This window comes from Nomascus leucogenys, chromosome 22a (assembly GCF_006542625.1).
Source record: "Nomascus leucogenys isolate Asia chromosome 22a, Asia_NLE_v1, whole genome shotgun sequence".
In the NCBI taxonomy this organism is placed as follows: domain Eukaryota; kingdom Metazoa; phylum Chordata; class Mammalia; order Primates; family Hylobatidae; genus Nomascus; species Nomascus leucogenys.
Genome location: NC_044402.1, coordinates 52918652 through 52942349, shown reverse-complemented (window position 1 = coordinate 52942349; position 23698 = coordinate 52918652). Strand labels below are relative to the sequence as shown.

The window sequence follows — 23698 nt, the reverse complement described above, 5'->3', positions numbered from 1 at the left end:
CGGGGCGGTTGGGGCCCTGAGAGGTGCCACGGATGCACCCAGGGCAGCGCTCGGCACAACTGGACCGGAGAGGCACCACTCCTGGGAGCAGGTGGCAGCGCCTGCAGCCGAGAGAACGGGTGCGCGCGCGCGCTGCGGGATGCGGCGCGGGCGGGGCGCGCGGGGACGCGGAGCGGGTAGCGCCATGGGCAGCCGGGATTGGGGGGCGGGCCCGAGTGAGCGGGCCTCAGCGCGGTAATTGGCACGCACGCGCAGACTGGCCGCGGGGCCTGGAGGCACAGAGGGGGAGCGAGAAAGAGGGGGGTGTGGAACGTATTTCCGCTCTGGCGGACAAATAATCCCGGCCAAAGAGGAGGCAAGGCCGTCCGGCCCTTTAACCGCGTGGGGGTGCTGGTGAAGAAAGGGGGGTCGGTAAGGGGGGATCCTGTTCCTTTAATTCCCTCCCCTCTTCCTCCTCCCCGAGCCCTAGCCGACGCCGCCGCCGCGCGCGCGGGGCCTGGAACACACGGCACGAGCCGCCCCCGCCCCTCCCCCCTTACGCCCACGCGGAGCCGGCCCCGCGCGCGCGCGCGCCCCGGGCACCCCCGCGCCTGCGCGCTGCCCAGGCCCTGCCCGTGTGTGGGGGGCGCTGCCGGCCCCGGGGGGGTGGGGAAAATAGGGGATTAAAAAAACAGCGCGCGGAACCGGGCCAGGTGAGAGGAGCGTGCACTCAGGGTCGTGGGGCTGGGGGGGCGTGCCACAGAGCTCTGAGCGTGGGGGCAGGGCGTGCACGGTGCGTGCAGGCGGCGGGGGGAGGACGTGAAAAGCGCGTGCAAACGTGTAAGGGGGGGCGGAGGAATGAGGCAGCCGGTAAAGGGGACGGGGTGAGAAGAGCCTGCAACCGGGGCCACTTTGGAGTCCAGAGCCCCAGGCCTCTGGCCCCTTTTCTCCGTCCTTCCACCGTGGGCGCGCGGGTTCGCCCCATCCTAGCGGGCTGCTGGGCTGGGGGGTGTGGACGCCGCTGCCCCGCCCCCGAGAACCACGCCTCCCTCCTCTCAGAGGGACAGCACCTCCCCAGGGTTGGGGAAACTGAGGAAGAGATCTGAAGACCGGGAGATCGGATGCTGGGGGGCTGGGCAAGAATGGGGGCGAGGGTCCTGGAGCCTTGGCTTCGGAGAGCCAGAGACCTTTGTCTCTGACCGGTTTCCTTCCCAACCAGGGTTGCCCACCCCCGCCACAATGGCCTCTGGGGTGGAAGTCCTGCGCTTCCAGCTGCCCGGCCACGAGGCCGCTACGCTACGGAACATGAACCAGCTCCGGGCAGAGGAGCGGTTCTGCGACGTGACCATTGTGGCCGACAGCCTCAAGTTTCGAGGCCACAAGGTCATCTTGGCCGCCTGCTCACCGTTCCTGCGGGACCAGTTCCTGCTGAACCCCAGCTCGGAGCTGCAGGTCTCCCTGATGCACAGTGCACGCATCGTGGCCGACCTGCTCCTCTCCTGCTACACGGGCGCCCTGGAATTCGCTGTTAGGGACATCGTCAACTACCTTACAGCCGCCTCCTACCTGCAGATGGAGCACGTGGTGGAGAAATGCCGGAATGCTCTCAGCCAGTTCATTGAGCCCAAAATAGGCCTCAAAGAGGATGGGGTCAGTGAGGCTAGCCTTGTGAGCAGCGTCAGCGCCACCAAGTCCCTCCTCCCTCCAGCCAGGACCCCAAAGCCAGCCCCGAAGCCCCCACCCCCACCTCCTCTACCCCCTCCACTCCTGCGGCCAGTGAAGCTGGAGTTCCCACTGGATGAGGACTTGGAGCTGAAAGCCGAGGAAGAGGATGAGGATGAGGATGAGGACGTGTCTGACATCTGCATCGTCAAGGTGGAGTCGGCCCTGGAGGTGGCACACCGGCTCAAACCCCCTGGAGGCCTGGGAGGGGGTCTGGGCATTGGAGGCTCCGTGGGTGGCCACCTTGGGGAGCTGGCCCAGAGCAGCGTGCCCCCCAGCACTGTAGCCCCACCGCAGGGTGTGGTGAAGGCCTGCTATAGCCTGTCGGAGGACGCAGAAGGGGAGGGCCTGCTGTTGATTCCCGGAGGCCGGGCCAGTGTGGGGGCCACCTCGGGCCTGGTGGAAGCAGCAGCTGTGGCCATGGCTGCCCGGGGGGCGGGGGGCAGCCTGGGGGCGGGGGGCAGCCGGGGACCCCTGCCTGGGGGCTTCTCAGGTGGAAACCCCTTAAAGAACATCAAGTGCACCAAGTGCCCGGAAGTGTTCCAGGGTGTGGAGAAGCTGGTCTTCCACATGCGGGCGCAGCACTTCATCTTCATGTGCCCTCGCTGTGGCAAGCAGTTCAACCACAGCAGCAACCTCAACCGCCATATGAATGTGCATCGTGGTGTCAAGTCACACTCGTGCGGCATCTGCGGCAAGTGCTTCACACAGAAGTCCACCCTGCACGACCACCTCAACCTGCACTCGGGAGCGCGGCCCTACCGCTGCTCCTACTGCGACGTGCGCTTCGCCCACAAGCCTGCCATTAGGCGGCACCTCAAGGAGCAACACGGCAAGACCACGGCCGAGAACGTGCTGGAGGCCAGCGTGGCCGAGATCAACGTCCTCATCCGCTAGCCGCACAGGCGTGGAGGCCAGGAGGCTGGGGTCCCTGGGCTGGGTGGGAAAAGGGCTCTTTGGCCCAGGAGAATTGGGGGTGGGGTGTCTGGGGCAGAAAGGTAAGAGTGGGAGGCTAAGCAGATGCACACATCCTGAGAGAGGGAAGATGATTCCTTGGAGAGAAGACTTGCTCTTGAGAGTGCAAGAAGCTGGAGCTGGGGACAGCGTTCTTGGAGTAGGCCAGGGGAAAACGGGGGTCCCAGAGAAAGATTTCCTTCTCTTAGAGGTGCATGTATATGTGGAGGGAGGGAAAGGGGTCCTATAGAACGAGGGAAGACAAAAATGTTTTATTCCTGGCTAAGGCTGCCCAGGGGAAGGTTCTGACATTTCTCGAGATAAGAAGGGTTGGGGGGTGGGTGGGAACAGGGAGGGAATTTGGCAGGAGGACATGCTCCTGCTTAGAATAGACCTGGGGTGAGGGAGTGGTAGGGGAAAAGATGATTGAGTCCCAGAAAAGGAAGGGGGAGACGTTCTTGCATGCTGGGGAAATGAGACTGCGAGTATGAGGCTTGCTGAAATTTGAGGGAGAACAAAGTAAGACGCCAGGTAAGAGAACATGGGGTGCGCATCCTGGGTAGATATTGGGAAGTGGGGGTACAATAGCAAGAACAATGGATAGTCATGGGGGTGGGGGGGTAGGGCACTTAGAAAAGAAAGAACACAAGAAGGGCTGTTGGGAGGGAGGGAGAGGAGTAGAGACATACAGTATTTTTTAAGAAAAAACATATTTTTTAGGATTTTTTCTGGAGTTTGGGGTTTTAGTTTTTCTGCTTTTGTTTTCCACAAAATAAAAAACAAACAAAAAAAAAGCTTTTTTTTTCCTTTACACCCTGGCAACTGCGTGTACATGACTATCCTGCCCTAGACAGCCTCTCCCTGTGAAGCTGCGTTCTTAATACCTAGAGGTCACAACTCATGCGTGTCCCTTGCCTGAAGGAGCCCAGCCTTAAACATGGGAGAGGAGTGTGACAAGTGAGCTCCTCTGGTCAGGGACTCCCCCAAGTCCCCGCCCCCAGCCCTCCACCAGTTCTGCAATCTCAACACTTAGCCAGGTACCTCACAGTACAAGTGATTGGCAGTCGTGGGGATGCACATGAACTCTATTTGAAGGACTTAGGATCAGTGCTAGGGATGAGCTACAGGTGGCCAACCTGCCCACGGAAATTGTAAGCAGGAGTCTGTTTGGTCATATTTTGTCTGGGGTAAATGGTTCATGTCTTCAGGAAAGCTAAAAAAAAAAAAGCTAAGTTTGGATTAAGGTGCAGGGAAAACTACAATTCCCAGAAAGCTCTGGAATAGTTAACCAAAGAGAACTACAGTTCCCAGAAGGCCTTTAATTGGCCTCAGGTGCCCCACCTGCCTGTGTCAAATACCGCGTGTGAAATCATACAGATCTTTTCCAAACTCGACCAAAACGTAATACATAAAGGGATGGTACCCTAAATACAGCTATCGAGGTTGTCAATCTTGGTGTATATCATTTATACTTAAATTGTCCGCTGGGCTATGACCCACGGAGTACCTGACTGTGCTTTTATTAAGTGTTCGGCAAAAAAGGTTTACTTACTGCAGTGTCACCAGTCAGTAATGACGTTCGGGCCGCTGGGCTTACCTGGATCCCTAGTGCGTGTGGAGGTGTAACACGCCTGATATAAACAGAAGAGACATTTAGCCACAGGTTTTCAAAAGGGCACGCTGCTCCAGGGGACATGAAGCAGCATGCTAGAACCAGCCAAGAATAAAGGTGTCCTCCGCGTCCCTATTGCCCCCTTCTTGCTCGTTAGAAAGGCGAGGCCAAAACTGAGTCCGAGCTTTCTATCTGGTACCCAAAAACTAGAAAGGCAGAAAAGCAACCAGAGGCGGGAAAAGCCCAAGCAGGCCAGAGGAAATACAGCCGCTCCCGAGAGCCGGGAGGTTCAGAAGCTCCGCTTGTTACCTAAAACCAGATGGGGACAGAGACGCCACACCTGGGCCCAGGCGTGTCTCGCCCTCGGTCCCTGCAGAGCTGAGGACAGGAATGACAGGAATTCTCCCTTGCAGCTCCCAGCTTAGGACGGTCACAGCCATCTCCGAGGCCGCTCTCAGGGGAAAATGGCCAGAAAGCATGTAGCGGCTCCTTTAAGGCTCCTCCTCGCCCGCCCTCCCTCGCCCACGTGACCCGGGGCGGCCGCGCGCCGGCTCAGCCCCCCGCGCAAGCGGCGATGGCGGCGGCGGCGGGAGCTGCAGCGGCGGCGGCCGCCGAGGTGCGGAAGGGGAGGGGGAGAGGCGGGTGCATGCCCGCGCGCGCGCCCGGGGGAAGCGCGCGCCCGTGCAATGCTCCGGGGGTGCAACGGGGCCGGGGGGCCCGGGCGGGACTTGCAGCAATCCGGGGGGCCAGCACCGGGGGCGGATGAGGGGACCAGGGGGTGGGAGGTGGGGGGAGTGGGCACGGAGGCGCGCGTGCAGCCGCCGGCTGCCCCTGAGTGGGCGGCGGGCGCCGGGGCCCCAGGAGCACGCGTGAGGGGCACGAGGGGCCGTCCACCGGGCTGGGGGGCAGCGGGTGCTGGAGGGGTTGGTGCCCGGGGTCCCCGCGGCCTGGGGGACAAAGGGGGAGCGGCGCGTGCAGCCGGGAGGAGGGGGCGGGGCCGGGGCGCGGAGGCCCCGCCCCCTCCCCCTCCTCTTCTCTCGGCCCCAGAGATGCGGGGTCTACCGAGAGGGAGGGGGTTGATGCGGGCCCGGGGTAGGGGTCGTGCGGCCCCTCCGGGCAGCCGAGGCCGCGGAAGGGGGGGGCCCCATAGAGGAAGAGGTAGGCCCCGGAGCCTACTCTCTCTTCCCAGGGCCCAGGCATCCTGGACCCCCCAACTCTCTACTGGGCTGACCAGCCCTCCTGTCCCTTGTCTCCCCTCCCAGGGGGAGGCCCCCGCTGAGATGGGGGCGCTGCTGCTGGAGAAGGAAACCAGAGGAGCCACCGAGAGAGGTGAGTGCAGCTAAAACGGGCCCCAATTGGACCGTCACCTTCCCTAAACGCAGGATCTCCTGAGCCCTTAGCTCTGAACTTTTTCTCTTCCTCTACAGTTCATGGCTCTTTGGGGGACACCCCTCGTAGTGAAGAGACCCTACCCAAGGCCACCCCCGACTCCGTGGCGCCTGCTGGCCCCTCATCTCCAGCCTCTGTCACTGTCACTGTTGGCGATGAGGGGGCTGACACCCCTGTAGGGGCTACACCGCTCATTGGGGATGAATCCGAAAATCTTGAGGGAGATGGGGACCTCCATGGGGGCCGGATCCTGCTGGGTGAGAGGCTGGGTAGCCTGGGGGGTGGGTGGGAAATTTCTGACTCTGCCTTCTTTCTTATATTGCCTTCTGCCTGCCTGTTTTCTAGGCCATGCCACAAAGTCATTCCCCTCTTCCCCCAGCAAGGGGGGTTCCTGTCCTAGCCGGGCCAAGATGTCAATGACAGGGGCGGGAAAATCACCTCCATCTGTCCAGAGTTTGGCTATGAGGCTGCTGAGTATGCCGGGAGCCCAGGGAGCTGCAGCAGCAGGGCCTGAACCCCCTCCAGCCACCACTAGCCCAGAGGGACAGCCCAAGGTCCACCGAGCCCGCAAAACCATGTCCAAACCAGGAAATGGACAGGTGAGTGGGATGGGAGAGATGGGATAATCAACCATAAACCTTTGGTGAGCTCTTTTACAGTTTCACTTAAGGCTTCTACTCCATTTACTCATTCACATATTTAAGCAAGGGGCTACTGTGTGTCAAATATTAGGCTGTGCTTAATCTGAACCAACAGACAGGTTCCTTTCTTCCTGCAGTTCACATTCTTGGGTGGTGAGAGTTTGATGTTAAAGAGTCAATTATGTAGTTAATGTCTTAATTACTGTTATGATAATGACAAGGTAAGGGAATTTCAAACCACTCTTCCTTTCTACCTCAAAGCAAGCCCTTGGGGAACTCAACTGTCACTGCTCTATTTGTAAAGTTTTTCCTGGGAATCCCAGGAGATGAGGGCCACAGAAATAATAGAGGAGGGAAGTGACAAGGGCCCCAGAGGCCCAGAAGCTTTATGACCAAGTTCTAGGGTTCTTGGGTCATACCTATTGTTGACCTAAAGGAAAAGACTGAGGCAAACTTAACATTAAGTAGAGTATATTTGGGCAGGTTTTGAGGACAGCCTTCAGGAGCAAAGATTCAAGTTGCCCTGAAAATACATTCTGATTAGCAGCAGTTACAAGTAGGGGTTTTTTGTTTGTTTTGTTTTGTTTTTGAAGACAGTTTCACTATGTTGCCCAGGCTGGTCTCAAACTGCTGGGCTTCAGCAATCTTCCTGCCTTGACCTCCCAAAGTGCTGGGATTACAGGTGCAAGCCACCACAACCAGCCCACAAGTAGGTTTTTAAAGGAAAAGAAGATTGGATGACATGAAGATATTGAAAAAAAACAGGCTGACTCTGGGCACACTGCCTAGGAGTTAGCCCTGCTCTGGAAGGAGCCGCAAAAAGAAAAAAAAAAAAAGATAAAAATTTTTTACAAGATTGAAAAAATAAAAATAAAGGAAAAGAAGAGGCAGTTCCTAAATTGTTTACTAGTTTACATTAGAATAACAAGCTATTGATCTGCTATACATTGTTCTTTGTCTCACAGATACTAGACACATGAAGATAATGGGTGAAGCAGCACCCTAGTCAGGTACAAAATGCCTTTAAGCATTTCCCTCCAGGCATGGGCCCTAACGTTCCGTACTGACTTCTCTCTGAGCCTGATCAATTTTGCCTGCTTCACATAGCACAGATCACTGTGAGCTACCTTTCCTTTCTCACTACGATAAACATTAATTTTTATAGTTGTAGTTCATTTTGCAAAAAATAGGGAAGAAAAGGAAAATTGAATTTATAAATTAGATACAGTGAGAGATTAACAACAATAATAACATGATAGCGTAATCATAACAATAGGCCGGGCGTGGCTTGCCTATAATCTCCACACTTTCAGAGGCCAAGGCCCGCAATCACTTGAGGTCAGGAGTTTGAGACCAGCCTGGAAAACATGGCCAAACCCCATCTCTAACTAAAAAATAATAATAATAAATTAGCCAGGCGTGGTGGCATGCGCCTGTAATCCCAGCTACTCGAGAGGCTGAGGCAGGAGAATCGCTTGCAGTGAGCCAAGATCACACCACTGGAGTTCAGCCTGGGCAACAGAGTGAGACTCAAAAAAAAATAAAATAGCACAATTCTAACAATATGTCACCATCACTGCTGATAAACTGGATTAAGAGGGGACTAGTGTCACGTAAAATTTACCATCTAAAAAACATTTTTAGGCCGCGCGCAGTGGCTCACACCTGTAATCCCAGCACTGTGAAGGCCGAGGCAGGAGGATCACCTGAGGTCAGGAGTTTGAGACTAGCCTGGCCAACATAGTGAAACCCTGTCTCTACTGAAAATACAAAAATTAGGCCAGGCGGGGTGGCTCACGCGTGTAATCCCAGCACTTTGGGAGGCCAAGGCAGGTGGATCACCTGAGGTCAGGAGTTCGAGACCAGCCTGACGAACATGGTGAAACCCCATCTCTATTAAAAATACAAAATTAGCCGGGCATGGTGGTACATGCCTGTAACACCCCGCTACTTGGGAGGCTGAGGCAGGAGAATCGCTTGAACCCAGGAGGCGGAGGTTGAAGTTAGCCGAGATCCTGCCATTGCACTCCAGCCTGGACAACAAAACTCCGTCTCAAAAAAAAAAAATACAAAAATTAACCGGGCATGGTGACGTGTGCCTGTAGTTCCAGCTACTCAGGAGGCAGAGGTGAGAGAAACGCTTGAACCTGGGAGGTGGAGGCTGCAGTGAGCTGAGATCACGCCACTGCACTCCAGCGTGGGTGACAGAGTGAGACTCCATCTAAAAATTAAAAAATAAAAAACATTTTTAAGTATATAATTTAATGGTATTAAATACTTACATCATGTGCAATCATCAGTCACCATAACTCATCTTGTAAAACTGAAACTCTGTACTCATTAAAAAGTAGCTCTCCATTCCCTCCATCCCCTAGCCCCTGGCAAGGACCATTGTCCTTTCTTTCTCTATAAATTTGACTAAGTACCTATCTAAGTGTAATCAAACAGTATTTATCCTTTTGTGACTGGCTTATTTCACTTAGCATAAGTGTTCAAGGTTCATCTATGTTGTAGCATGTCAGAATTTCTTTCCTTTCACTTGGGCAGCATACCAAGACCCCATCTCTAAAATAAGTTTGAAAGAATGTTTCAAAGGCCAGGCCCAGTGACACACACCTGTAATCCAGTACTTTCTGGGGAGAATCACTTGACACCAGGAGTTCAAGACCAGCCTGGGCAACATGGCAAGACCTCTTCTCCACCAAAAAAAAAAATTAAGAAGACATTAGTTAGGCATTGTGACATGTGCCTGTAATTCCAGCTTCCCAGGAAGCTGAGACAGGAGGATGGCTTGAGCCCAGTTCGAGGCTAAAGTGAGCCATAGTTATGCCACTGCACTCCAGCCTGGGTAACAGAATGAGACCTTATCTCTTAAAAAAAGTATATCTTTCCTTTTTATGGCTGAATGTTATTCCATTGTGTATAAATGCCACATTTTGCTTATCCGTTCATCTGTCAGTGGCACTTGGGTTGCTTCCGCACCTCAGCTGTTGTGAATAGTCCTGCTGTGTACATGGCCACATATAAAAGGTCTTTTAACTTTGTTAAGCTTTGTTTTCTCATCTGTAAAATGGAAAAGGGCCTGCTCTGCATCGTTGCAGAGATACGTGTTAGTGTGCTTGACACTCTTCCTCTGAGGAAATAGCACCCGTGGTTGCCAGTTTGTGGCTACTGGAGCCTCACATGGCATTTGGAGGTGTGGCTCACTATCCCACCCCCACCTGGGGCTCCAGGTAAAACTGTAGGTGCTCTCTGACCCTCAGTGTGCTCCTTCTCGGCCCACAGCCCCCGGTCCCTGAGAAGCGGCCCCCTGAAGTACAGCATTTCCGCATGAGCGACGATGTCCACTCACTGGGAAAGGTCACCTCAGGTCAGTCCCATCCCGCACCCCCGGTGGCTTGATGTGGCCTGTTCTGAAGGTTTCAGTGATAGGCCCCACACCATTCTCTCTCTTCTTCCAGATGTGGCCAAAAGGAGGAAGCTGAACTCAGGAGGTGGCCTGGTAAGCAGCAGAGATGGAGCCTCTACCGCTGGGGGGCTGCTCTGAGGGAGGCTCAGAGGTGGGGCTGCATCCCATCCTCAATAGAAATGAGCAGGGTGTCAGTGGCCTCAATTTTTCTGATCTTTTTCTAGTCGGAGGAGTTAGGTTCTGCCCGGCGTTCAGGAGAAGTCACCCTGGCGAAAGGGGACACCGGATCCCTGGAGGAGTGGGAGACGGTGGTGGGTGATGACTTCAGTCTCTACTATGATTCCTACTCTGTGGATGAGCGAGTGGACTCCGACAGCAAGGTGAGGCAGAGCTGGTCCACCCTCCCCACCGGTGCTCCGCCAGGGCCGGGGCTCACTGTCCAGTCCTCCTTGTTCCCTGTTTTTCTCCTTTCTGTCCTTTTTGTCTTCTGAATATCCACTAAGTCGTTGCCCCATGCTGTCTGTAACTCCTTTTTTTTTTTGGGAGACAGAATCTTGCTCTGTCTCCCAGGCTGGAGTGCAATATCACGATCTGGGCTCACTGCAACTTCTGTCTCCAGGGTTAAAGCGGTTCTCCTGCCTCAGCCTCCAGAGTAGCTGGGATTACAGGGGCCCGCCACCACGCCCGGCTAATTTTTGTATTTTTAGTAGAGACGGGGTTTCCCCATGTTGGCCAGGCTGGTCTCTAACTCCTGACCTTAGTTGATCCACCCACCTCGGCCTCCCAAAGTGCTGGGATTATAGGCGTGAGCCCCCTCGCCCAGCTGTAACTCATTTTCAATGTATATTCTGCCCGTTTCATCCACAAAGGTCGCCACCACCTTGCACATTGGATTTAGTAGTATTTTTTTTTAATCAGCTAATGAAATGATCATTTAACAGACATGTACTGTTTAAAACAAGAAAACAAAAAAAGAAATGACCAGAAAGCACTTTTTTAAAACATACATATGCTGTTTATATAAAATTCAAAAGCATTCCATTGTCATTTATTTGCTTATTCCGTTGCTCTTTGTCTGGTTTTATCTTATATGTTTGCCTACATCGTAGAATGTTTAGTCTCTCTGGTTTTGCCTTTTATTTAATGTTTTATCATGAAAACTTGCAAGCATAATCAAAAGAGTAGAATAGGGAACCCCCATGTACCCATCACACAGCTCCAGCCATTATCAGTACACAGCCCATCTTGACCCATCTTGTACATCTCCCAGCACACACACCTACTAGGTTATTTTAAAGCAAATCCCACACCTCATATCATTTTACCTAAACATATTTCCATATAGATCTGTAAATATAAGGCCTCTTTTTGTCGTTCAACATCACTATACTACTGTTTTCACACCTAAAAAAACTTACCGATTTCTTAATACCATCAAATATCCTGTCGGTCTTCACATTTCCTCAGCTCTCATAAATGGTTTTTGTAAAGATCCAAATGAGGCCCACACTTTGATTTGATTAACATTTGTCTTAGGTCAGCCGGGCGCGGTGGCTCGCGCCTGTAATCCCAGCACTTTGGGAGGCCAAGGTGGGCAGATCACGTGAGGTGGGGAGTTCGAGACCAGCCTGATCAACGTGGAGAAACCCCATCTCTACCGAAAAAAATACAAAATTAGCTGGGCGTGGTGGTGCATGCGTGTAATCCCAGCTACTCGGGAGGCTGAGGCAGAAGAATCGCTTGAACCTGGGAGGCAGAGGTTGCGGTGAGCCAAGATCATGCCATTGCACTCCAGCCTGGGCAAGAAGAGCGAAACTCCGTCTCAAAAAAAAAAAAAAAAAAGTTTGTCTTAGGTCTGTCTTGGTATTTTAGGTTTCTCCATCTTCTTTTTGTTTGTTTTTGTTTTTTGAGATGGAGTCTCACACTGTCACCCAGGCTGGAGTGCAATGGCGTGATCTCGGCTCACTGCAAGCTCCACCTCCTGAGTTCAAGCAATTCTCCTGCCTCAGTCTCCCAAGTAGCTGGGATTACAGGCACCCACCACCAAGCCCAGCTAATTTTTTGTATTTTTAGTAGAGGCGGGGTTTCCCCATGTTGGCCAGGCTGGTCTCAAACTCCTGATCTTGTGATCTGCCCACCTCGGCCTCCCAAAGCACTAGGATTACAGGCGTGAGCCACCACACCTGGCCTGATTTCCCCATCTTCTAAAAAAATTTTTTTGGCCCAGGCGTGGTGGCTCACACCTATAATCCCAGCACTTTGGGAGACAGGTGCATCACCTGAGGTCAGGAGTTTAAGACCAGCCTGGCCAACATGGTGAAAACCCATCTCTAATAAAAATACAAAAATTAGCTGGGTGTGGTGGCGGGCACCTGTAATCCCAGCTACTCAGGAGGCTGAGGCAAGAGAATTGCTTGAACCCAGGAGGTGGAGGTTGCAGTGAGCTGAGATCACACCATTTAACTGCAGCCTGGGCAACGAGAGCAAAACTCAATAAATAAATAAATAAATAAGAAGAAAGATTTTTTTTCTTGCCATTTATTTGTCAAAGAAACCAGGTCAGTTGTCCTACAGAATGTTTCCCATTTAGGAGTTGGCTGATTGGGTGGAGATTGACGTATCCTCTCTGCCCGTATTTCTTGTAAACTGATAGATCTAGAGGCGGAATCAGCTTCAGGTGCCAAGAAGACTTGACAGTGGGTGCAAGTGCTTCTGGCCACATCACATCAGGATGCATGGAACATCTAATCTGGTCATTTTTCTTGTTAGTGATAAGATTGACCAGTGGGTTCAGGTGATGTCAGCCTGAACCTTTCATATAAAGTTTCTCATGAGCTTTGTGTCTAGTGTTTTTAGCAACCATTGGTGGTCTTGCCTGTTTATGAACATCATGAAAGGGGTATCAAACTATGTTTATCTTCTGGTACTTGCTTTTTGTTTTTTAACTTAATATCACATTACCAAGATCTGTGCACATGGCTGTCTGTAACTTTTTCACTGCTGTGTAATACTCCATGCACCCTCTCTTTATGTGGCTCTTTGTCTCCTATCCTACCCACACTCATCCCCGGCAGCCATCCATGGGTAGTGGTGGGGGGCAATGGTGGTGGTGGTTTTCTTTATCCACCTCATTGTCTGAGTCCTGGGGATTGGATATGTCCTGTTCTGCCTCTCCCAGTCTGAAGTTGAAGCTCTAACTGAACAACTAAGTGAAGAGGAGGAGGAAGAAGAGGAGGAAGAAGAGGAGGAGGAAGAGGAGGAGGAAGAGGAAGAAGAAGAGGAAGATGAGGAGTCAGGGAATCAATCAGATAGAGTAAGAGACGGAGGCTGATATCTCCAGAGGAGTGAGAGACTGTGGGGCTGGAGGTCTGGTCCTGAAGGTGTTGGGGGGGCCTCTGGGGGTGAGGGTTCCTAACTCCTCCTGCTCCTGCTTCCCAGAGTGGTTCCAGTGGCCGGCGCAAGGCCAAGAAGAAATGGCGAAAAGACAGCCCGTGGGTGAAGCCATCTCGGAAACGGCGCAAGCGGGAGCCTCCGCGGGCCAAGGAGCCACGAGGTGAGGATGCTCTGCTGCTTTTGAGTGCCCTCCTCCAGCCCCCGCCCGGCCCCCCAGAGTGTGTGCACGCACACACACGCTCTCGCATGTCCACCTGCATGTACCCACGCGTCCAGGCACCTGTGAGCTCGCACTCTCACTCTCTCTGTCTCTGTGTCAGGAGTGAATGGTGTGGGCTCCTCAGGCCCCAGTGAGTACATGGAGGTCCCTCTGGGGTCCCTGGAGCTGCCCAGCGAGGGGACCCTCTCCCCCAACCACGCTGGTAATTGCCAATTGCCGGGACAGGGAGCCACTAGGGGGCGACCTCAGGGCAGGAGGGAAAGGGAAGGAGGGGAACCACGCCAGAGCCGGGGTGTCCATGGCCAGGCTTTAGAGGTTCTGGGGCATGGGGGGGTGAGGTAGGGAGGAAGTGAGAGGACCCACCGGGGTCCCAGTGGGTGAGGTGCAGGGCCTCCTTCAGCTCCTCTTTTCCTCCATCCAAGGGGTATCCAATGACACATCTTCGCTGGAGACAGAGCGAGGGTTTGAGGAGTTGCCCCTGTGCAGCTGCCGCATGGAGGCACCCAAGATCGACCGCATCAGCGAGAGGGCGGGGCACAAGTGCATGGCCACCGAGAGTGTGGACGGAGAGGTGGGGCCGTGGGCTGGGGGGAGAGGTGCCAGGGCATCCAGTCCCGGGCCCCAGCCTCAACCTCTCTTCTCACCCATCCTCACTGCGCACAGCTGTCAGGCTGCAATGCCGCCATCCTCAAGCGGGAGACCATGAGGCCATCCAGCCGCGTGGCCCTGATGGTGCTCTGTGAGACCCACCGCGCCCGCATGGTCAAACACCACTGCTGCCCGGGCTGCGGCTACTTCTGCACAGCGGTGAGTGACCAGTGGGGCAGACAGGTAGCATGCCCCGTAGCAGAGGGGGCCCCAGTAACCTGACCATGTCGTTTCCCTGCTCCCAGGGCACCTTCCTGGAGTGCCACCCTGACTTCCGTGTGGCCCACCGCTTCCACAAGGCCTGTGTGTCTCAGCTGAATGGGATGGTCTTCTGTCCCCACTGTGGGGAGGATGCTTCTGAAGCTCAAGAGGTGACCATCCCTCGGGGTGATGGGGTGACCCCGCCAGCCGGCACTGCAGCTCCTGCACCCCCACCCCTGTCCCAGGATGCCCCCGGGAGAGCAGACACTTCTCAGCCCAGGTACTGGCCTCCCGCTTCTGTACTGTGTGTTCCCTACCCCACCCCTGTTGCTCCTGGACATGAGCTCCTTCTTCCACAGTGCCCGGATGCGAGGGCATGGGGAGCCCCGGCGCCCGCCCTGCGATCCCCTGGCTGACACCATCGACAGCTCAGGGCCCTCCCTGACCCTGCCCAATGGGGGCTGCCTTTCAGCCGTGGGGCTGCCACTGGGGCCAGGCCGGGAGGCCCTGGAAAAGGCCCTGGTCATCCAGGAGTCAGAGAGGTGAGTGGGGAATTGCTCAGGCACAGCAACTGGGGCTGAGGCCAGAGGAGTGGTGTCGAGGCTGATGCTGGAATCTGAGGCACTCCCCTTCTCTCCTCGCTCCCGTGCTCCCTTGGCAGGCGGAAGAAGCTCCGTTTCCACCCTCGGCAGTTGTACCTGTCCGTGAAGCAGGGCGAGCTGCAGAAGGTGATCCTGATGCTGTGTGAGTGCCACCCATTCCTTCAGCAGACCTTGACCAAGCTCCATGTATATACCAGGCACTGGGCACAGGGCCAGGAGTACAGTCGTGAAGGATATAGTCCTTGCCCTGAAGGACTTAGTGTAGTGGGGAAAAGACATATGTAACCCGTGACGATGCGGATGGTGGTGACTCATAGGTGCTGGGTCCTATTCTGAGTGCTTATACGTGTTAGCCTCGGCTTGCACAGAGAGGTTAGGGACCTCGCACAGTGCACAGTGGTACTGAGAAGCAAGGCAGGGTTTGAATTCAGGCAGAGCTGATGCCTTTGACTCCTTATTCTGATAAATGCTGTGGTGGAGGCAAGCTCAGAGAATGCCAGGAGGGGCCCTGACCCAGCTTGGGGCCCTGAGAAGCCTTCCTGAAAGAAGTGCCACCTGCCCCCTAGCTTGCTTACCACTTGTCCCTCCCTCTCCCGGTGTGGCGGGCTCTCCCCGCAGTGGACAACCTGGACCCCAACTTCCAGAGCGACCAGCAGAGCAAGCGCACACCCCTGCATGCAGCCGCCCAGAAGGGCTCCGTGGAGATCTGCCATGTGCTGCTGCAGGTCAGCACGGGCCCGGCCCCATGCCTCATTCACCAGGCCCTTAGGCCCCTCCCCTGCCCCATGCCTCCCTGGTGCCAGCCCTCCTGCCCCCTCACAGGCTGGAGCCAACATAAATGCAGTGGACAAACAGCAGCGGACGCCACTGATGGAGGCCGTGGTGAACAACCACCTGGAGGTGGCCCGTTACATGGTGCAGCGTGGTGGCTGTGTCTATAGCAAGGTGTGCGCGCAGGCAGCAGGGCGTGGCCCCCGGAGTCAGGGACCAGGTTTGGGGTGCCAGCCGGAGGCTCATTTGCCCATGTCTCCCTCAGGAGGAGGACGGCTCCACCTGCCTCCACCACGCAGCCAAAATCGGGAACTTGGAGATGGTCAGCCTGCTGCTGAGCACAGGACAGGTGGACGTCAACGCCCAGGTCAGCGGCCCACCCGGCCCAGCCCCTCCAGGTCCCTGGTGCCTGGGTTCCTTGGCTCAGCCTCAGGCTTTGGGCCCCGTTTCCTACATCTGACCTCACACTGCTCGTGTCTGTCCCCATTGCTTTCTTCTTCCTCATTTGTATTTCTCTTCATTCTTTTCTTTCTCCTGTTTCTTTCTCTTTATCAAGTTTCAGAATAATCAGTTCCTGTCTTAATCTCTGAAAGTGTCCAGTGAGGCTTTTTATTGACTCTTGGGTTGTCATACATTGGATGTGTTTTAGTCATTTATTGGTATTCTTCTCAGTCTTTGAATTATTCCATCATTGTCCAGGAGAAGCCCCTTCAAGAGGCCCCTGTGGCTGTGACATGACCCAGTGGCCCAGTGGCCTTTTGAGAGCCTCCTGACCTTTCAGCACATTTCCTGCCCCCGACTCAGAATCCACCATTTCTCTAAGAAACTCTGCTTCCTTTATGGGAAACTTTTTTTTTTTTTTTGAGATAGAGTCTCGCTCTGTCGCCCAGGCTGGAGTGCAGTGGCGTGATCGCGGCTTACTGCAAGCTCCGCCTCCCAGGTTCACGCCATTCTCCTGCCTCAGCCTCCCAAGTAGCTGGGATTACAGGTGCCCACCACCACGCCCGGCTAATTTTTGTATTTTTAGTAGAGACGGGGTTTCACCATATTGGCCAGGCTGATCTTGAACTCCTGACCTCGTGAGCTACCGTGCCCGGCCAGAAGCATTTTTTTAGAGAATACAATCTATGTTCCTAGGAGTGTTTATTGTTATTGGGTTGTCGCTGCTTCTAGGACTTTTGAGTGGGCAGACTTAGGAAATTTTTGTTTGTTTGTTTTTTCTTTTAAGAGAGGGTCTTGCTATGTCACCCAGGCTGAAGTACAGTAGCAGTTCACAGACAGTCATAGCTCACTGCAGCCTCAAAATCCTGGGCTCAAGTGACCCTCCCATCTCAGTCACATGAGTAGCTGGGACTGCAGGCACGTGCCTCCATGACCAGCTCCTGGCTGTATTTTTTGGAAAGAGAACAGTTACTCACTTTATTTTCTCTCCGGCATCAGGCAGTAGACACTACTAGTCCCATTTTTTAGATGAAGGAACTGCGACTCAGAGACGTTAAGTGACTTACCCAGGGTCCCACATCTTGTGAATGGTGGAGCTGGGATTCACACACACAGCCAATCTTGACCATTTGCTGCTTTGGTGAGCAGGGCCAGCTGCCCCCACCCTCACTCCCTTCCCACCCACAGGACAGTGGGGGGTGGACGCCCATCATCTGGGCTGCAGAGCACAAGCACATCGAGGTGATCCGAATGCTACTGACGCGGGGCGCCGACGTCACCCTCACTGACAACGTGAGTGAGAGTTTGGTTGAGGTAGGGCAGCCCCAGGCCCCTGAGCAAGGTGGAGGCTGGATTCAGGGGCCCAGCTGCCTGCACCTCATCTGTTCCCCTCCTACCTCCACAGGAGGAAAACATCTGCCTGCACTGGGCCTCCTTCACAGGCAGCGCCGCCATCGCCGAAGTCCTTCTGAATGCACGCTGCGACCTCCATGCTGTCAACTACCACGGGGACACCCCCCTGCACATCGCAGCTCGGGAGAGCTACCATGACTGCGTGCTGTGAGCCTGTGCCCCGCCCTTGATGCCCCTGCCCCCACTTCTTGCAGCCTCAGACCCCACATTGGGCATCCTGTCCCCTCTTCAGGTTATTCCTGTCACGTGGGGCCAATCCTGAGCTGCGGAACAAGGAGGGGGACACAGCATGGGACCTGACTCCCGAGCGCTCCGACGTGTGGTTTGCGCTTCAACTCAACCGCAAGCTCCGACTTGGGGTGGGAAATCGGGCCATCCGCACAGAGAAGATCATCTGCCGGTGAGCCCTGGGCCCCTCTCTGCACCCAAGACCACCTTCTCCCCAACCCATACCCTCCCCAGGCTCCATTGCATCCTCACAACATTCCCCAACCCCTCCCCATGCACCACTGAATCCCCAGAACCATCCACAGGCCCCCTCCCCAGTAGGGTTGCCAGATACAGCAAATAAAAATAGAAGACACCCAGTTAAACTGGAATTTCAAATGCACGGATGCCTACTTTTTTAGTGCGAGAATGCCCTGTGTAATTTTTGGGACATAGTGCACTAAAAAGCTATTTCTTATTTATCTAAAATTTTATGTTAACTGGCTGTCCTGCATCTTACCTGGCAACCTTACTCCCCTGCCCCCAGCCCCAGGAACCTCCCCAACTCTCTTCCTTGTACCTGGAGTAGCTCATCACCCCCTTTTCCAGCCTCCCAGCCCCTTCTTCCCATCTTCTGCAGGGACGTGGCTCGGGGCTATGAGAACGTGCCCATTCCCTGTGTCAACGGTGTGGATGGGGAGCCCTGCCCCGAGGATTACAAGTACATCTCGGAGAACTGCGAGACGTCCACCATGAACATTGACCGCAACATCACCCACCTGCAGGTGAGTAGGGGGCCCGGGGCCTCCCCAAAAGGACACCGAGAGCTGCCAAGTACAGTTGGACAAGCTTCAAACCAACAAAGGCACCTGGCCAAGGAAGGGTTGGCTGAAAGGGAGCCCTGGTGTGGAGTCGCATCCACCCCAGGGGAGGGATCCTTTTCCTGGGTCACAGCAAGGTATCATATGAGCTCCCAGTAGCCCTGGGGACACCACCATACTGATTACCCGCCACCCTAGGACCATCACCACCCATTGTTGTAACACATGGACCCCACAGAAAGGACAGTGGTGGCCGGGCGCGGTGGCTCATGCCTGTAATCCCAGCATTTTGGGAGGCCGAGGTGGGCAGATCACAAAGTCAGGAGATCGAGACCATCCTGGCTAACACAGTGAAACCCCGTCTCTACTAAAAATACAAAAAAATTAGCCGGGTGAGGTGGCGGGCGCCTGTAGTCGCAGCTCCTCGGGAAGCTGAGGCAAGAGAATGGCGTGAACCCCAGGGGGCAGAGCTTGCAGTGAGCCGAGATCGCGCCACTGCACTCCAGCCTGGGCAACAGCGAGACTCCGTCTCAAAAAAAAAAAGACAGTGGTTGTGGGGTCAGGGGGCACCGAGAGTAGAGGGGCCCAGACCGATCATGGGGTTGAGCTGACCCCTGCCTCCTCTCCCTAGCACTGCACGTGTGTGGACGACTGCTCCAGCTCCAACTGCCTGTGCGGCCAGCTCAGCATCCGGTGTTGGTATGACAAGGTGCGTGCCCCTTGCCTTGGCCACAGACACCTGGCCCCTCCTTCAGAGGAGCCAGCCTCCAATAGGCCAGCTCCCTGGGACCTTGTCCCTCACCTCCTACCCTGTGGGGGAAGTGACTGAGAGGACTGGGCAAGGCCTGGGAATCCTGGGACAGCGATGGGCATGTGCCCAGGTCTATGCAAACCAGGGATGATGCTCCTGCATTTCCTGCTCTCGAATCTCAGAGTCTGTGTGACCTCCCCAGCCCTAACTTCCCTGTCTCTGGGTTGGGTTCGGCAGTGGATTTTTCTGTAGAGTCTTGGAGTTCCTGGGCGGGCAGCTGAGGTGGCGCCCACAGAGAAACCACTGTCCTCCCCTCCGCACCCTAGGATGGGCGATTGCTCCAGGAATTTAACAAGATTGAGCCCCCGCTGATTTTCGAGTGTAACCAGGCGTGCTCATGCTGGAGAAACTGCAAGAACCGGGTCGTACAGAGTGGCATCAAGTGAGGCCCTGCTCCACAGCCCATCCTCTCCCCACCTCACCCTTTCCTCACTGCCCCTGGGGCTTTTCCAGGGCCTCCACCCAACAGCGCCCTCTCTCCTACCCCCAGGGTGCGGCTACAGCTCTACCGAACAGCCAAGATGGGCTGGGGGGTCCGCGCCCTGCAGACCATCCCACAGGGGACCTTCATCTGCGAGTAAGTCACTGAGAGCACCTTAACACCTGGTGGGATATATGGCCACTGCTGACTGCCAGGCCTCCCTCTCAGCCCTCTGCCCTGATGAGTCACATGTCTCCATCTGGCCACTCTCCAGCCAGCCTCCTGACCCCTATTCCTGCAGCTGAGCAGCCAGCCTCCTCTGACCCCCATCCCCGCAGCTGAGAATGGCACCTGCCTCCACTCTGCCCAGACCTCATAGCTGCTCTTCCTGCCCCTCCACCTGCTCCTCGCCCTTCCTAGCTGGAGAAAGTGCCAGTTTGGGAGACAAACAGACTTGGGTTTGAGCCCCTCTCTGCTTCTGGATGTCCTTGGCCAAGTTACTTAACCTCTTTGAGCCTTATTTTTCTTGTCTGTAGAATGGAGGTGATAACAGCTACCTATCTGTCTACCTCCTCAGGGGCCTGTCCCTCTCTATCAGTTCTTTCTCTGCTCAGCATCTGTAATCTCCCCCTTTCTCTTGGCTCCCATCCCACAACCCTCAATCTTACCTTGGTCTCCTTTGGTCCTTATTTTTTTATTTTATTTTATTTATTTTTTGAGACAGAGTTTCACTCTTGTTGCCCAAGCTGGAGTGCAATGGCACAATCTTGGCTCACTGCAGTCTCCACCTCCCAGGTTCAAGCGATTCTCCTGCTTCAGCCTCCCAAGTAGCTGGGATTATAGGCACGCACCACCACACCCGGCTAATTTTTTGTATTTTTAGTAGAAACGGGGTTTCACCATGTTAGCCAGGCTGGTCTCAAACTCCTGACCTCAGATGATCCGCCCACCTCGGCCTCCCAAAGTGCTGGGATTACAGGCGTGAGCCACCGCACCTGACCATTCTTTGGCCTTTAAAAAAGATAGTCCTTAGGCCGGGCACGGTGGCTCACGCTTGTAATCCCAGCACTTTGGGAGGCCGAGGCAGGCGGATCACGAGGTCAGGAGATCAAGACCACGGTGAAACCCCATCTCTACTAAAAATACAAAAAATTAGCCGGGCGTGGTGGCGGGCGCCTGTAGTCCCAGCTACTCGGAGAGGCTGAGGCAGGAGAATGGCGTGAACCTGGGAGGCGGAGCTTGCAGTGAGCCAAGATTGCGCCACTGCACTCCAGCCTGGGCGACAGAGCAAGACTCTGTCTCAAAAAAAAAAAAAAAAAGATAGTCCTCTAACCATACTTGCCTGTTCAAGAGACCATCCAGTTTCTCTCCATCATGTCATCTCAACTTCTCTGGCAAGCAGCCCCTTCCTGCTGGGCCTCCGTTTCCCCACCATCCACTCACTGCCTGTCCCTGCCAAAATCGGCCTTTGCCCTTCCCGCTCTGCTGAAGCTGTCTCTTGACAGTCACTTCCCACCCACGTCCTCTCTGTGTGTCTGAATCTCCCGTGTCTGCTCACCCTCCTTAGATAGCTGGCTCCTCTCCTCCCTCTGGTGTCCAGATATGTGTGGGTGCTCTTGCCCCGAATCATGCCTTGAGTTCCTTGCCACTTCTGTACCTCTGGCTCTTCCTGCAGTCCTGGCCCCTCTCCTGTTCCATATCGCCCCTTCTTGCTGGGTGGCTCCTAGTATACAAACCTCTCTGTGTCCAAACCCGAACTTCCCCACCCAGGCCAACTGCCCCTACACACTAATCCCCTTAACCACAGAGCTTGTCGTCTGTCTCTATGCTGACTGAAGGCTCCCTCTGTCAAGGCTGGAATGCTGCCCTTTCACTTGCCCACCACTGCTGCTCCAGGCCTTCCCTTCCCCACACCTGCCAGCCCTGCCTATTCCAGATTCCACGGGCTTGTGAGGAGAGATGGGGCCTGGAGGCGCCTCCTAGGAGCCCACACTCACCTTCAGAACCATGGATTCCTGTCCCACAGGTATGTCGGGGAGCTGATCTCTGATGCCGAGGCTGATGTGAGGGAGGATGATTCTTACCTCTTCGACTTAGACAACAAGGTGAGCAGGAGACCCCCCTTACCCTGCTGCTCCCCAGGGCTGGCTTTCAGGAGCCTCTGGGAAGTCAGCAAATGGAAACCTGGGGAGGAGGGACTGGGGAAGTCAGTGGGTGGGGAAGGCAATCAGGCAAGCAGGGTCAGGGGAGATGTGAAGAGTGCCATCCCCCTGCCCCAGGATGGAGAGGTGTACTGCATTGATGCCCGTTACTATGGCAACATCAGCCGCTTCATCAACCACCTGTGTGACCCCAACATCATTCCCGTCCGGGTCTTCATGCTGCACCAAGACCTGCGATTTCCACGCATCGCCTTCTTCAGTTCCCGAGACATCCGGACTGGGGAGGAGCTAGGGTGAGACTCTAGGGGCCTCTAGGGGCTCTGCCAGGGGGTGGGAGACGCAGCAAACCTGGGACCTGAAGGCTGGCAGGTACCTGGTGTCCAGGCATGGAGTAGTGCAGAGCTTCTCAGATTTCAGTGTACATAAGTATTTCCTGGAGGACTTGGTGAAACAGTCCTGCGCCTCCCAGAGAGATTCTGAATCAGTAGGCTTGTGATGGGGCCCAGGATTCTGCATTTCCAACAAGTCCCCAGGCAATGCTGATGCTGCAAGTCCATAGAACATACAAGGGGCTCAGATCCCATCTGGAGAAGATAGGTTGGGTGCCGGGTCCCTCTCAGGGAGCAGGATCCACAGGGTCTTCAGGGTGGGCTCTTGGTGGGTGGGTCCAGGTCCCACAAGTTCCTGTTTTCCTCTGACAGGTTTGACTATGGCGACCGCTTCTGGGACATCAAAAGCAAATATTTCACCTGCCAGTGTGGCTCTGAGAAGTGCAAGCACTCAGCCGAAGCCATTGCCCTGGAGCAGAGCCGTCTGGCCCGCCTGGACCCACACCCTGAGCTGCTGCCCGAGCTCAGCTCCCTGCCCCCTGTCAACACATGAGAACGGACCACACCCTCCCTCCCCAGCATGGATGGCCACAGCTCAGCCGCCTCCTCTGCCACCAGCTGCTCGCAGCCCATGCCTGGGGGTGCTGCCATCTTCTCTCCCCACCACCCTTTCACACATTCCTGACCAGAGATCCCAGCCAGGCCCTGGAGGTCTGACAGCCCCTCCCTCCCAGAGCTGGTTCCTCCCTGGGAGGGCAACTTCAGGGCTGGCCACCCCCCTGTTACCCATCCTCAGTTGAAGTTTGATGAATTGAAGTCGGGCCTCTATGCCAACTGGTTCCTTTTGTTCTCAATAAATGTTGGGTTTGGTAATAAACTGCAATTTTTGTGTTGGGGTGGGGAGAAAGCATACTCGGCTAGAGGGAATGTGGGTCCAAGGGCCAGAATAGGATGGGAAGCAGGCTGGACAGGTGTGGCTGGTGTGACGGCCGCCCAGTGCGGGGCAGTGAGGTGGGGGGCCACTATGAAGATCCAGTTTTCCCAGGTGCGGTGGCTAACACCTATAATCCCAGCACTTTGGGAGGCTGAAGCAGGCGAATCACCTGAGGTCAGGAGTTCAAGACCAGCCTGGCCAACATGGTGAAACCCCATCTCTACTCAAAATCAAAAAAATTTGCTGGGCGTGGTGGCAGGCACCCGTAATCCTGGCTACTTGAGAGGCTGAGGCAGGAGAACTGCTTGAACCCAGGAGGCGGAGGTTGCAGTGAGCCAAGATTGAGCCACTGCACTCCAGCCTGGGCAACAAGAGCGAAACTCCGTCTCGAAAAAAACGGACCTCTTTAATCTTTGGCGGGAGCATGTTGGGAGTGTACGGCAGTTAAGGTAGTTTGCGAGATTATAAAGCGTTTTCTTATCAGAGCATGCCAGGTCGTTCACTGTGGTCCGTAGTGCCCCCAGGAAACAGCCCTGAGCCCCCGTCCCAGGCTCCAGCTCCCCAGCCCGCTGGGCACAAAGTTGAGAAGAAGGAACTAGAGTGTGTCGGGGACCACAG

The 23698-nt window shown here is 55.1% G+C and overlaps 2 protein-coding genes across 8 annotated transcripts; both read left to right on the top strand.

Annotated features, from left to right (window-relative positions):
* The first annotated feature begins 401 nt into the window (after window positions 1-401).
* On the top strand, window positions 402-2913 carry ZBTB12 (zinc finger and BTB domain containing 12). Its single transcript, XM_030802523.1, has 2 exons — window positions 402-692; window positions 1199-2913. The coding sequence occupies exon 2, from the start codon at window positions 1219-1221 to the stop codon at window positions 2596-2598; it is 1380 nt and encodes a 459-aa protein (XP_030658383.1). The 5' UTR covers window positions 402-692; window positions 1199-1218; the 3' UTR covers window positions 2599-2913.
* A 1913-nt stretch (window positions 2914-4826) lies between these two features.
* EHMT2 (euchromatic histone lysine methyltransferase 2) lies at window positions 4827-23023 on the top strand. Of its 7 annotated transcripts, none has more exons than XM_030802515.1 (28): window positions 4827-4883; window positions 5530-5596; window positions 5695-5913; window positions 6002-6255; window positions 9583-9667; window positions 9759-9799; window positions 9931-10086; window positions 12885-13019; window positions 13145-13259; window positions 13420-13521; window positions 13742-13890; window positions 13983-14126; window positions 14213-14448; window positions 14528-14710; window positions 14830-14912; window positions 15389-15495; window positions 15593-15715; window positions 15807-15908; window positions 17171-17296; window positions 17388-17542; window positions 17628-17795; window positions 18243-18387; window positions 19055-19132; window positions 19501-19616; window positions 19725-19811; window positions 21682-21760; window positions 21935-22110; window positions 22519-23023. In XM_030802515.1, the coding sequence occupies exons 1-28, from the start codon at window positions 4842-4844 to the stop codon at window positions 22697-22699; spliced, it is 3654 nt and encodes a 1217-aa protein (XP_030658375.1). In that variant the 5' UTR covers window positions 4827-4841; the 3' UTR covers window positions 22700-23023. The 7 variants fall into 7 exon arrangements, with proteins under 7 accessions (XP_030658375.1, XP_030658376.1, XP_030658377.1 ...); XM_030802516.1 differs by having other exon boundaries at window positions 4829-4883; window positions 17171-17275; XM_030802517.1 differs by lacking the exon at window positions 13420-13521 and having other exon boundaries at window positions 4829-4883; window positions 17171-17275; window positions 22519-23016.
* Window positions 23024-23698: the final 675 nt, after the last annotated feature.

Excerpts from the sequence above, each read along its gene's own strand:
- EHMT2 (XM_030802510.1), top strand. The coding sequence starts at position 5,317 with ATGCGGGGTCTACCGAGAGGGAGGGGGTTGATGCGGGCCCGGGGTAGG. Across the intron at positions 9,800-9,930 it reads TGAACTCAGGAGGTGGCCTG|TCGGAGGAGTTAGGTTCTGC; the intron begins GTAAGCAGCAGA and ends ATCTTTTTCTAG. Across the intron at positions 14,913-15,388 it reads GAAGGTGATCCTGATGCTGT|TGGACAACCTGGACCCCAAC; the intron begins GTGAGTGCCACC and ends CTCTCCCCGCAG.
- ZBTB12 (XM_030802523.1), top strand. The coding sequence starts at position 1,219 with ATGGCCTCTGGGGTGGAAGTCCTGCGCTTCCAGCTGCCCGGCCACGAG.